Genomic DNA, 15,000 nt, shown 5'->3' with positions numbered 1-15,000 from the left:
ATGGTTTTGATAACATGTTTTGAATAAATTTAAAAGAAAGAATGCCATGTGCAAAGACTTCACCTTTAAATACAGCACAAGTCAACTGTGAGATCCCTGCATACCTCAGAAGGCTGTGCCTCTCTGCGGCGATCACTCCCTCCTTCCTGAGCCTCTCTCTTTGGGCTGCATGACAATACTCAAATGGTTTTGGTTTTCCCTTCCCAGTTTCTGTTCTACATGCATTCAATTTCCTTTGTAAGTCCATCATCTACTGGCTATTCTCTGGGTATTATGCACTGTTTGCTGTCTTATTATTCCATACTGTCTACCCGAACAACTTCATTTACACCCTTGACTTCAACCACCCTTATTTCTAAGACAGACTTTTCAACTGAGTACAAACCCATGTCTCCACTGTGTCCTGGGCTTCTCTGCTTGGGCCTCCCCTGGTCGGCTGTCACAAACAACAAGTGCAAAGCTGTTTCTCCTGTGTTGGCACTGCTTTTCACCCAATTTCTCAAAGCCCAAATTCACTATTGTCTCCTCTCTTTATTTCATCTAATTAATCTGCAAATCCTATAGATCTACCTCTGTAGTAATGATGGACTCCCTTTCCTTTTCTTTATGCCTGACAACCTTCATTAATTTGGCTTTCATTAATTTTGATTTCTTACCTTAGTGTGACCAATATCCCCCAATGTCATCACTCGCCATTTCTGCCCCTAAATGTAATAAACTGCATGCAGTTCTGTAAACACCCCCTTATCTATTATTCCCTGGCTTTCTATATCCTACTCCTTCTATTCTGAAACACAATTTTTCTCACTCCCTGTAGTGCTCAGTTAGAAGTTTAATTTACTCCCAATGGCTTTTCTTGACTCTCCTTCTACCACATAGCACAGACTCAGTCTCCTTCTCCTGGGCTTCTACAGAATAGAGATTCCATCGTACAGCAATGTAGAATGCTAATTCCCCTGAAGATGGCAGGAGATGTAATACAAAATCATCTTCTCATGAAATCTTTAAGCTTATTTGGAAAGAACAAAAATAATAGAGAATAATCACTTTCTCTAAATTACCTTAATTAACTAAATCTTCAATTCCTTTAGATTACCTAAATTTTATCTCTGAATCCAGCCAGTACATACACAAACACATAAATATTTTTGTAAGTGGCCATAAATACACATAAATTAATTAATAAAAGAAGGGGTTGCTATAGCAGTTTTAACTTTGAAGTACTCTGCCACTAGCACTCAGAATCAGCTCAGTTCCATGATGAGAAGGTGGAAAGAGCCAATATGAGACTATTAGCAAAGTTTATTCTGATGAGAGTCACGATGCAAGGCCAAGGCAAGCACAGCCCTTTTCAGTATGTTTATGTGAAAGAAGTTACAAGATCAGAGTCTTATGTTCATATCATAGGTCCAGAATTACCCAAGTTAGTAGTCAGAAGCACAGTAATCAAGAGAAGAGGATATTTTTCCTTGAACTCCTTATTTTTCATGCTGTTAGTCAATGCCTCACTCATGGTAAATGTCTCACCATCCACCATCATACTGCACAGTGAGAATAGATGACTTCACACACCCATCTACTATCATAGAGTCAATTACCGCAAAGACAAAGAGGTCTAATTCCTGAGAATTCTGTTACAGTCCACTTGCTAGACTCATCTCTAAACAAGAATGTCTACATTTAAATAATAAGCAAAGGACCTCGTGAACTTTAAAAAAAAATGAGACAGACTTCTACAGCAGCTGAAGAGGAACATTTTAAAATTCATTTTCTGCAGCCAGTTAGGCAAATGTATGGTAAATCTGACTATGGAAATGAATGAAGTGATGCTGTGATTTAATTGAATTAAATGAGTTACATGATTATTCTGTTTTTGCTCTATGTTGACCTAAGAAGTTGAGCCTACCTGTCACAGCAGAATGGTTCCAGAAGATTACTGTCTTATTTACTAAAATACTGAAGTTATAGAATCAGACTAGATCATAGGAAGGCATGACTCACTACAGTAATGAATCTAATATTACTCCAGATAGAAAAATACATAGCAACATGGACAGATCATGAAAAACAATGCTTAATGAAAAAAGAACAGAAGCATTTACACATACAAAATAACACACACTTTTCATAAAACCATGCAAATAGAAAGATATGCATTAAAAACAATAGAATGGTTGCCTGGCAGGGGAAGAGAGGGAAGCAGAACAGAAGAGCAATATGGGGATAAAAGAATTAAACTAACAAACAAAACAAGAGAGAAGCTCTGCATAGCCAAATGATGAAAATGTACCATAAATGGGGAGTCTGTAATTAAGTCAGTGCTGCACTTGAGGTCCAAATTGGTGCGAAAGGAAAAGAAGAGGAGAAGTGCTTCACAAAAAATACAGTCAATTATGTTAATTCTCCTCCTTATCAGCTTAGATTATACATCCAGGGAACATAGCACTCTCCTTTTTAAAAAAATTTAGTGCATAATACAAAATTTTCAAAGGGGAATATAATAAATAATTATGATGATGGTGGGGTCAGCATATTGTTCATTTTACCCACCCTAAAATCCCTCCTGTGTACATTTCACTTGAAATTTGCTCCATTCACACTGGAGGGAAAAAAAAAAAAACAGATGACAAATCAAGCTTACCTTCAAAGCCTTCATTTATGACTCCACCAATATTTCCTTCATCTCTGCACTGAGAGATACAATTTAAGGAAAATTTTTTGAATAACTGAAGCTGGTCTTGAATTTTATGGAAACTAGGCCTCTGGTCAGATTCTTGAGCCCAGCATTGGGTCATTAAATTCCACCTGGATATGTGAATAAAGACAAGAAACTAAATTATGATCAGATATCACTACTAATTACACATGTAGGGTCATTGTAGAAGTGAAAAAGTTTGAGTTGTCCTTTCCCATAAATAATATGTGAATAAAAACAAAAGCTTTGATTTTTTACTAAAGGGGTGGCTTACAATATCACTGTCTTTATTAAGTAAGCCCTTTCTTTGGAAGAGCTAATGTGATTTCAACAGTTATTAATCCTTTTAGATAGATGGATTGATAAATAGTTGAAAATGTCTATCAACACATAAGAGAACTGAGAGCTATAAAAATTATTGAAGAAGCTAAGATTTACATACTTGATTTCTTAAACAAAATCTAAGATATTTAGTGGCAAACCAAAATAGTACTTTTACTCCTCATTATACTATCAGGTTAATTTACAGATTTAGTTCCCAAGCATTAATAGGTGCTTGACCAAACTTTATCTTTCCTTTAATGGTTGTCTAAGAAAGATCTGTGCAGCAGCTTCTACTGGTATTCATTCATTCAATCTGCAAAATTTGTTGTACACATTTTGTATGGGCAACTAGAGATGTGGAGTATGGCTCTTGTCATTATAGGTGATTTGCATAGTTAATGTAAGAGAGTTACAAAATTTAACACACCATGCATGCCTCCTATGAGCAGGAAAAAATTGTAGTTCTTTTAGATTGTTACTAAGCAGGTCTTTTTCAGAGACTTGACATAGCAAAAGAAAATTAATTTCATTGCATACAATACAATATATTCCCCAGTCCTATCCACTAACTTAATCAATCTTTTTAGATAATGTTCAGTCTTTTCTAGATAATAACTCAGTGGCTATTATTTTCCAGCCATGTCCACTCACTCTGCCCTCCTCTTCAAGATGTTCTCATGATAGTTGTCAAGTAAGAAGAATATGGGACTTATGGTAGCATTGCCAAGGATCCTCTGAACCTCACTGGGCCCCTTAGATTATTGCTGGTGTCAGCGGCTGATCTGGAATTCAGTAAGAAGTTAACTAGTATGGTCCACCCTGTAGGCATCAGCTGTAATCAGTAGTCTATGATTTCTTTTTTTAATATTTATTTTATTTATTTGAAAGACAAAGTTACAGAGAGTGGGGGTGGTGAGAAAGAAATAGGGAGATCTTTCATCCACTGATTCACTCCCCAAATGGCTGCAATTGCCAGAGCTGGACCAGACCAAAGCCAGGAGCTTCTTCCAGTCTCCCATGTAGGTGCAGGAGCTCAAGGACTTGGGTCATCAGCCACTGCTTCTCTAAGCACATTAGCAGGAAGCTGGATCAGAAGTGTAGCAGCAAGGACTCAAATTAGTACCCATGGGATGCTGGCACAGCAGGTGGTGGCTTAACCAGCTACACCACAATGCTGGCCCGGGTCTGTGAATTCTTTACCTCTTCTTTTGGCCCTTTCACATTGAACTGGTCCTGCCTTGTCTCTCCAAAGTTGGAGGCTTCTCTGAGACTCTATCATGTCCTGTACCTGCTGCCCAGGGAATGTATGTTGGTTTCTACTGCATCCCCATTGAATGCTCCTTGGCAGACTCTAGCTTTCAGTTATATGTGCACACTATATGGGAAATAAAATGCTGACTTGCCCCAAATGGTAGAGTTAGAAACATACCAGGGGATTCCAATTCAATCCCATCAAGGTGGCATGTACCAATGCCATCTCACTATTCCAAGTGATCAATTTCAGTTCACAATTGATCATAACGAAAGGACTAAGAGTCAAAGGGAGCACATAAACAAGTCTAGTACCTGCTAACACTAACCGATAGAATAAATAAAGGGGAGAGTGATCCAACATGGGAAGTGAGATACTCAGCAGACTCATAGAATGGCAGATGTCCTAAATAGCACTCTGGCCTCAGAATCAGCCCTAAAGGCATTCGGATCTGGCTGAAAAGCCCATGAGAGTATTTCAGGCATGGAAAGCCAAGACACTCTGGCAAAAAGATCTCTGTGAGTAGATCCCAGTGGAAAGAACAGGTCTTCAAAGAAGGAGGTACCTTTCTCTGAAGGGAGGAGAGAACCTCCACTTTGACTATGACCTTGTCTAAACAAGATAAGAGTCGGAGAACTCAAGGGGCTTCCATAGCCTTGGAAACTCATGATTGGAGCATAGGGAGATTACTGATGCCATAGACAGGAGTGTCAATTGGTAAAGTCAACAACAGGAGTCACTGTGCACTTACTCCTCATGTAGGATCTCTGTCCTTAATGTGCTGTGCATTGAGATTTAATGCTATAACGAGTACTCAAACAATATATTTCACTTTGTGTTTCTGTGTGGGAGCAAACTGTTGAAATCTTTACTTAATGCATACTAAACTGATCTTCTGTAAAAAAAAAAAAAAGAAAAAGAAAAGAAATTATCAATTCCCAACTTGACTCTCACTGGATTAAACATGACAATAGGTCTGATCTGATTTCATCATCATTTAAAAAAATCATCTATTATTTTTCACTTTATGTTTCTGTGTGGGAGCAAACTATTGAAATCCTTACTTAATGTATACTAAGCTGATCTTCTGTATATTAAGATAATTGAAAATGAATCTTGATGTGAATGGAAGGGGAGAGGGAGTGGGAAAGGGGAGGGTTGTGGGTGGGAAGGATGGTATGGGGGGGAAGCCATTGTAATCCATAAGTCGTACTTTGGAAATTTATATTCATTAAATAAAAGTTAAAAAAAAGAAATGTAAACTAGACCTTCTGTATCTGGGCATGCCATTATAATTTCTTAATGATGCTGCATCTCTCCATGTCAAATGGGAATCCCCTGCTTAATGATCTTCTTGCTTTATTTCCAGACTTGGAAGTTGTGAGGCAGTTACTCTATGGTCTTGGTATTTTCCACCTAACCTAACTGAAATCTGCAGAGAAGGTCTCAGGACCAAGATACCAAATATCTTTCCCTTACCTCTATCTACCAACTCACCTTTTCCTATAATTCTCCAGCAGTTAGAAAGAGTAAAATTTCTATTTATTTCCTTTTTTTTAGTAGACTACCCTTATATAAAGTTAGATATTATAGACACTCAAACCTGATATTTAATACATTGGTAAGGAACTCTAGATATCCCTCTCTCTTCCAAGTCCATTTTTCTTATCTACTTATTAAAAATGGCCAGCATCTGCCATGTTTTATGACTTTCTAAAGCTACATGGGTACATCAAAAAGTTCATGGAAATGGAAATTTTAAAAAACTAAGTTTTGGATGAACAAATTGAAATCCATGCACACAAGGGGTCTTCAAAATATTTATAAAAGTGTGTATTATGAAAAATTATGCACATACTTCCAGATTTTTGCACCAAAATAAGCATCTCTTAATTCCATTTTTCCGTGAAATTTTTTAAGTGCTCCATATAAGATAAATTGGCAAGAAGAGAGAATTGACAAACAAGAACTAGAGACATTTTCAAATATCAGTGTTACTATATCAACAGTTAAACATACAACTACAAATTATGACAAGTTCTTCAAACAGTAATAAAGAAAACAAGCACGTGTTCTAATAGAGATGGAATATTTTTGGTAAGTTGCTCATGGAAGGCCCCTCTGCAGAGGTGACATTTAAACCAATGAACTTTGCAGGAAAATAAGATGCTAGTCATGGGAATAGGGCGTGGAGAGGAGTCAGGGAAAACACTATAAGAGGGAAGAGCATGTGTAAAGTCCTAAATTTGGAAAGACCTTGGCACATTTTAAATCTGAATGAATGCCAGTGCTACTGAAGTGTGGTCATTGAAAGAAGCATATGAGATGAGATCAGAAGGCAAGATCTCATAGGTCTCACAGACCAAGCAAGGAGTTGGATTTTAAGACACTGCAATAGAAAGCTGTTAAAAGGTTTAGGGCAGGCAGTCTTTACATTTTTAAAGAATTGCTGTAGCTAATATATGGACAATGGATTGTAAACAGGCAAGTTGGAAGCTATTAAAGAGATAGGTGAGAGCTATTAAAGAGAATGGTGATCTGGATGAAGACAGTTGCAATGGATCTAGAGCAAGATTATACTCAGTCACTAGGTGACAGTGACCTAGAAATCATCCCAGAGTACTGTATTTTATAAAGTTTCTATTTTAGGAATACAGTGTAATCTCCAATCCTTTATAATAATGTGGCATATAAATTCTGCCTCCATTTTTTTCATTTCTTGATAAGCACCTCAGATCAAAGTTAGCACACAAAATCAGGGTATTATTGGAGACCCTAATATTGAACTGTTTCCTATGTAATATATCTGATGACTCCTCAATATATGTAACAAGGGATTTACATTCTGGATATAAAGTGCTTTTTTAAATTAGAATCATAGCTGAGGAATAACTGAAAGACAACCTGGTTATTTATATATTTCTTTATAACCTATGCTGTTCAAAATAGAGAAACTGTAAAGATCAAATGAAGGATAGTTAGACTTTGAAATAACATATTATAACTGATATCACATCATGAAATTTAAACCAACAGTTTGATGGCAGATTTTAACAGTTGCCCTAAGAGTTGACAGGAGAAAGTAAAGTATTGAAATTCTCCACAGGAATCATTGTAATTTGAAGATATTTCCAGGGCCGCCGCTGTGGTGTAGTGGGCTAAGCCTCTACCTGCGGCGCTGGCATCCCATATGGGTGCCAGTTTGAGTCCCAGCTGCTCCACTTTCTTTTTGTTTGTTTGTTGACAGGCAGAGTTAGTGAGAGAGAGACACAGAGAGAAAGGTCTTCCTTCCATTGGTTCATCCCCCAAGTGGCCACTACGGTGCTTCCTCCTGGTCTCCCATGCAGGTGCAGGGCCCAAGCACTTGGGCCATCCTCCACTGCCTTCCCGGGCCACAGCAGAGAGCTGGACTGGAAGAGGAGCAAACGGGACAGAATCCGGCACCCCAACCGGGACTAGAACCCGGGGTGCCGACACCACAGGCGGAGGATTAGCCTAGTGAGCCATGGCACCGGCTCCACTTTCAATACAGTTCTCTACTATAGCCTGGGAAAGCAGTGGAAGGTGGCCCAAACACTTGGGCCCCTGCACCCACATGGGAGATCTGGACAAAGTGCCTGGCTCCTGGCTTCGGATTTGTTCAGCTCCAGCTATTGTGGCCATTTGGGGAGAGAACCAGTGGATGGAAGACTTCTCTCTCTCTCTCTCTCTCTCTCTCTCTCTCTGCTTCTGCCTCTCTATAACTCTGTATTTCAAATAAAATAAATAAATAAATCTTATAAAAATAAGATATGTCCATGGCAAAGATAGAATCTCTCAAAACATATTTCAATTACTATATTTAGTTTATTCATTTATAACCTTCCTCATTCTACAAAGGATTCAATATATTTAGTAGAGATTATTTAGAAGGAAGGAAAGAAAGCAAGCAGAAGAAGAAAGAAGGGAAAAGGAAGAAGAGGAAGGCAAGAAAGTGGGAGGAGAGAAAGAAGCCATGCTGAAGAGAGCAACTTACCTACCTGCACCTCCCTCACTCACCCTGCCCTCTAGAAATTCAGTCACTTGTTTAATCTATGCAGTTAATTTCAGCAGATAGTCCTAATATTTTCTTTAGGGAGGCCCTAATTTATATTGAATCTAATCATAATTTTTTGTTTGATTTTCTAATGGCAAACACATATGACTTTTTAGTATAAAAAAACTTTCTGTCTCACCATCCGGAAACAAAGGAGGACTAAGAACAGAAGAGCTATATAAAGCAATAGTCAACTAAAAGTACAGTTTGTGCTCTCAGATAGTGATAAACTGAGGATGGAATAAAGTGAAGAGGCTTTTAGGAATTTACTAATTCTCAGAAATGCTTTCTTTTTTTTTTCTTTTTTCTTTTTTTAACAGATAGAGTTGGTTCACTCCACAAATGGCCACCACAGCCAGTACTGTGCCAATCTGAAGCCAGGAGCCAGGCGCTTCTTCCTGGTCTCCCATGTGGGTGCAGGGGCCAAAGCACTTAGGCCATCCTCCACTGCCCTCCCAGGCCACAGCAGAGAGCTGGACTAGAAGAGGAGCAGCCAGGACAGAATCCGGCGCCCACATGGGATGCTGGCGCCGAAGGCAGAGTGAGCCACGGTGCCGGCCAGAAATGCTTTCTTACATATTTCATATAAATTAACAACTATGCTTTGGCATAGGGGGGTCTTCCCTTACAAATATGGACTTTCCACAGTTCAATATGCATTTTTATACGAGAGGGTCCTCAAAAAGCTACACATGTATTTCAAACTTTTTGCACCAAAATAAACTTCTTCCAATTGTGTTTTCCATGAACAATTTGAAGTACCCCCAAATTTTTACATTAAATTCTAATAAATAAATAAATAATGTCACTATAAATAAAATTGCAATTCCTTTAAGTTTCTTAAAATTCACCTGGACTAGTTGTTCTAGTTTTAGGAAAATACACATTTTCTGAAATATCTCACTTGGCTAAGTATTCAGGTTCTAATTCCTCCACTCACCACGCAAACCCTTAATACCTCTTCATCTCAATTGTTTTCTTTTTCAAAATAGCATGGGACTCATTAGCCATCTTCTATAAGTATTAAATTTCTGGGATTCATAAACCAATTGAAGTTCTACAGAGGAAAACCTCATGGCATCTTTGTGTATTAGGGGGACAAGTTTCTATGGGTATTTAAAATGCACATAAAATACAGATTTTAAGGATTCCCTGACTCACTGTACTCAATCTTGGAAAGACCCAATTCATATTTAAGTGTTTTTCCAAGAAGTAAAAATAATAGGGTGAACCCCCATGTTTTCCCATTGATGCCACCTACATCTGAAGGACTCTCCAGTAATTCCAGTTCCCACTCTGATAAGTGTCTGGTGGAACCCCAAATGGTGCTCACTTGAAGTAGCTTGTCCTTGGGTCCTGTTTCTTCTGAAGAATGAGGTGGTTGTTAAGCAAACTAAAAGCTGAAGGGAATACTGATGGCTGGCTTTCCATACCTCATTCTTGGTTAAGTAGAGACAGGCATGCTCTGAATCCTGCATTCCATTAATAGCTGAGGACAGCATAGCTCTATGGGCTCACCTGACCCAGGGTACATCCAGGTGCTGAGTATTTAAGCACTGAATAGAAGGTGCAGGTTGGCTCAGTGCGGACTTTCAACCCTCTAAGCTGGGCCTGTGATCTCAGAGAAATGCTTCAAATAAAAATCAGCTCCCACAGTGCTCTAAGGAGAGTAGTTAATCTTTATCATGACAACTTAAGGCCATAGCCAGATTGAATGGCATTGCTGAAAGCTCCATTTCTAGTGCAGCTTGTTTCCTGATTGGCAATGGATCTTCACCCTTCCTGGGCTCTGCAGTGTCACGCAGCATTTGGAAAGCTTGGGGCATTGTTCACTTTTTATTAATGGTGTCCAAGTGAACTTCAAAACCACCAATGGAAAATTCTGGTTTCAGGGAAGTTAGATTTTCTTTAAAATTGGGGCAATAATCTATTCAACTGATGAACACAAATTCAAGGCAAAAGCATATCAAATATTATTTTCCCATTCACAATCAGGAATATTTTTCTGACTCCATCTTCATCCTGCTTTATTTTTGGGTACCGTTGGGTAGAGAAGAACTCAATATACCTATACTTTCATGCTACACAGTACAGCAATTTATTATTCACCTTCATTCTTCCCAAACAAAATCATTGAACACATCTGTTAAATGTATAATTCAGAGATCACTTACTACAGTACCTATCCAAAACCTATGGTATGATTATGATAAGTCATATTACCCCTTGGAGAAGGGAGAATATGCAAAAAAAAAATCTAACAGCATAAGGGAAACTGTGTCCAACTGGAATTCTGGGTGATATTTCTGAATATTTGACAGATATGGAAGAGATTCAAAATGGTGATTAGTTTGCTGTTCAATTAAAATGTGTTTCATATTATGTATTCTGGATGTTGTTCTTCAAGCCTCACATAAAATGTTTTCAGGGTTTGTATAATTTCTCATCTCTAAATTACAGATTTTGGGGGGCCATCTCCCCCTCAAAAGGATCATACTTTTTTTTTAGGCACTAGTAGCAAACTTAGTCAGGTGTTTGTATATCTGATCTCCCTGTAAATATCCTAGAGGCTATAAAAGCTAAATCAGAAACAAGCAGTAATTCAAATCTTGTTCTAGCTGGAAGATTTAAATAATAGGAAAACTTTCAACAGTAGAACATCCAACCAAGGTGCCCAGCTCTTAATCATCTTTTGGCTCAAGTCTGAATAATCCTGTAAATAACACAGCATAGTCAAGGCAGTACAACCATGGTGTGCATCCGCATACTGCTAATTCCTTTTGCACTTGTCTGTACCACACAGTTTAGCACTTTATTACATGTTGGCTGATTATCCAACTGTTCCTTGTGTGTCATTTTTCATTCAAAATACATTCAACGTTCTGTGGCCCTTGTTTAAATGCCTCTGTATTCCAAACAAACCTTAGCATGAATCGTGCTTGTAATATAATTTACAGTTGTTGATCATTTGTTCTTTTAGACACTTCTTGGGCAAAACACCCCTTGGGGAAGTTTCAAGACTTGATATTCCTGCTGATGTTGTCCACAAGGAGGCAGATTAGTACTCAACATAAAAATTTGGCATTTCTTTTCCTTTTATTATTAGACCAAAAGCATTCACACTTCTGGGGAGTGCCACTAGAATTCATAGCAGCCAGGATTCTTTTGATAGAGTAACTAATACTTAGTCATTTTGTTTTGGGCTCATGAACAGAATATTATTAGTAGTAATATTATTCTAATATATTATATTAGAATATTATTTTTAGTAATATTAGATCCAATCAATCAATATCAACTATATCAACAGACAACTCAACATTTTATGCAATATGTTACTATTTAGTAAAATCATTCAATTTACAGATTAAGATATTAGCCAAATCAGATCTCCCAAAAGAAAATGAATACGTGTGTATACACACATCCTGAAATTAGATTTATTACAATTCACATAACCAGAAATATAAATACATTCTACTCTCCAAAACTTTGCTTCTGAGTGAAATAGCATGTGTTTATATAAATTTTTAAAAACCATGGTGTTAGTAAGTTAAAATGTCAGAATCAAGTTACATTTTGTGATGGATGTTGAAACACATGTATTTCAGTTTTAACATACAATAGCAAAGGTGCCTAAGATTGCATGTGCACATGTTTTTGTTTTCTGGTGCTTATGCCAATGTAATTAACTTACAGATCATTGGGGCAATTTTTTGGTGGCTCTAGTCTCCCTCCTGTTTGCACATAGTTTAAAACATCAAGGTTGGAATGAGCTGGATAAGGCTGATGACCAAGAGTTAAAATCTCCCAAATCAGAATTCCAAAAGACCTAAGGATATTAAAGAGTTTTTTGCAATTATACTTATTAAAACATCTGGTTTACAGAAGTTTCTCTAACATTATTCCTGGGGCTAAGGAGTCTACTTTATGATTGGCATTACTGTCCTCATAAAAGGTAACTAAGAGACTTAAAAGCAAGTTGATCTTAAGAAAAAGCAGAACTAACCATTACACATGATCAATACTTCAAAGAAAGGCTGAAAGGGAGTACACACATGAGCATACATACAGACACACTTGCACACATGCTTACACACCTGTGCCTACATAGACACATACAAGGATGCACACAGAAACACAGATTTATGCACAAACATGCACATATAGACTCACATGCATGCACACATCCATGTTCTGTTCCTCCCCCTGCTGAAACTCTACTGCAGGCCTCCACACCTAGGGGTGGGCAAGAGAACACCTCAACATTCCCCCCCAGGTTGGATGGGGAGAGAGTGCCAGTAAACATGGAGACTGTGGGCATAAATAAAATCTAGCAGCATTCAGGACCCATGTTAGCTCGTGTCCATTTTTGCCAAGTGCCACACAAGATCAAAAGTTATTAAACACATCTTTATACTTTGAGCAGCCCTAATCAAAAGGTGGAGGTCAACAAACAAAAATAAGAGGTTTTATCTAAATAAAAATATGCTATCCAAACCTCTCCAATGTCTTAATCTTTTTTGCAGTCGATTATTTAGAGTCTACCTCTAAATTATTAACCAAGCATCTCTAAATATTAGGCATTTGGCTGCATCCTCTGACAACAATAATCACCAGTTCCTATCAGCCTTGCACTTCTACACCTAAAATAAATTAAGTAAAGTATCTAGTTTATATACATTAGTGAGATAAAAAATCAAAACTGGTATCGAGAGGGATATAAACCACTGAGATCCAGGAATTGTCCCCACTGCTTGAAGCAAATCTCTTAACCTCCCTGGCCTTCTGTTTCTCTCTCTCTCTCTCTCTCTCTCTCCCTCTCCCCCCCCCACACACACACCACAGACACCTCTTTTCCTTTTAAGATCCCTTTGTCTCTGCTGTTTGATCATTCTGCCCACATTTTTCTGTGTCCCATTATGCTCACCATACATCAGATTGGGTAGTGAAGATTCCATCCATCAAACTTTCTGGAGCCATCCACCGTACAGGGAGCAGGCCTTCTCCTCTCTTTCTATAGTAATCATTTTTATAGATGTCCCTTGCGAGTCCAAAATCCCCAATCTTCACTATCCGTGAAGGACTAGTATAGTCTTTCACAGACACAAGACAATTTCGAGCTGCCAGATCCCTGTAACAGAAATAAAGTTCCAGATGTCACATAGGTAACACTATCATGACTGTAGAGAAGAGAGACTTTTTCATAGAAATTATTGTTATTTTTGAAGGAATGAAATATTTATCTTGTGTGATTTACCCAAATTACAAATGATTATGTGCTGATATCTATAACAACCTTGTTTCTAGGATATCATTGTACCTGTGAATAAAGTGCATCTGCTCCAAGTAGACACAGCCTTTTGAAATATCTACACACATGTCTACAAGATCAACCAAGGTGAGTAAAGGACCGTGAAACTGTAAGAAATGAAGGAAAAATTATGCTGTTTTTCCTTTTACACAAAATATATACATATATGTACAAAGATACATGGATACATATTCATTCAAACATATATGTATCACATTTGAAAGGAATTTTTTAGTTATGGTTACAAGAATTCAAACAAAGAATAGTAAATTTATATGCTCTCTATCTGCATTACATCAATACTAAATGACAGCATCTATATAGTGAGCAAAGGTGATATGGGATATTTACTGGAAAACTCTTAAAGTAGCCTATCAGGACCAACACCTGAAACCTAATTACTGGTTATATAAACTTGTTTACATTGCTTAACTAATGTACAATTGGCATAATAACAGACTCTGAAAGATTTAAAATAAGACATGCAATATGACTTATTACATATAGCAAGCATTTAATGAGAAGTAGCTGCTCCTATAAGTAGTTATAACAACCATTTAATCAGCTCCAGGTAGTGTAACTATAGGCCCAACATCATTTTTTATATCAAACGTGAAAATGGGATTGTACCCTAAATAGAACTCTGGCCTCAGAATCAGCCCTTAAGGCATTTGGATCTGGCTAGAAAGCCCATGAGAGTTTCTCAGACATGGAAAGCCAAGACACTATGTAAAAAAAAGTGATCTAAATGAAAGATCTCTGTGAGTGAGATCCCAGTGGAAAGAACGGGCCATCAAAGAAGGAGGTACCTTTCTCTGAAGGGAGGAGAGAACTTCCACTTTGATTATGGCCTTGTCTAAATAAGATCAAAGTTTGTGAACTCAAGAGGCTTCCAAAGCCCTGGCAGCTCATGACAAGAGCCTCAGGTGATTACTGAAGTCATAAATAAGAATGTCAATTATTAAATTGACAGGAGTCACTGTGCACTTACTCCCCATGTAGGATCTCTATTCTTAATGTGTTGTACTATTCGAATTAACATATAACTAGTATTCAAACAGTACTTTATACTTTGTGTGTTTGTGTGGGTACAGTCTGTTGAAATCTTTACTTAGTATATACTAAGTTGATCTGTATATAAAGATAATTAAAAATGAATCTTTTAATCCCATCAAGGTGGCATGTGCCAATGCCATCTCATGAGTCCAAGTGATCAATTTCAGTTCACAATTGATCATAATGAAAGGACTAAGAGTCAAAGGGAGCACATAAGCAAGTCTAGTACCTGCTAATAAAACCGATAGAATAAATAAAGGGGAGAGTGATCCAACATGGGAAGT

The 15,000-nt window shown here is 37.7% G+C and overlaps 1 protein-coding gene across 2 annotated transcripts in view; it reads right to left on the bottom strand.

Annotated features, from left to right (window-relative positions):
- The window catches only part of ROS1 (ROS proto-oncogene 1, receptor tyrosine kinase), a 168,288-nt gene that overhangs the window by 21,598 nt on the left and 131,690 nt on the right, over window positions 1-15,000 (bottom strand). The window contains exons 40-43 of one of the 2 annotated variants that reach the window (XM_051855385.3): window positions 13,670-13,767; window positions 13,277-13,480; window positions 12,044-12,178; window positions 2,642-2,805 (exon numbers count right to left, since the gene is read on the bottom strand). In XM_051855385.3, the coding sequence (XP_051711345.3) occupies window positions 2,642-2,805; window positions 12,044-12,178; window positions 13,277-13,480; window positions 13,670-13,767 (601 nt within the window). Of the gene's footprint in view, window positions 1-2,641; window positions 2,806-12,041; window positions 12,179-12,522; window positions 12,586-13,276; window positions 13,481-13,669; window positions 13,768-15,000 lie in introns of those variants that run through there. The other variant, XM_089333731.1, reaches the window with a different exon arrangement.

The sequence above is a fragment of the Oryctolagus cuniculus genome, chromosome 5, assembly GCF_051225735.1.
Source record: "Oryctolagus cuniculus isolate XC-2025 breed Fujian yellow rabbit chromosome 5, ASM5122573v1, whole genome shotgun sequence".
Classification (NCBI taxonomy): domain Eukaryota; kingdom Metazoa; phylum Chordata; class Mammalia; order Lagomorpha; family Leporidae; genus Oryctolagus; species Oryctolagus cuniculus.
This window is presented reverse-complemented; position numbering and strand designations above follow the sequence as displayed.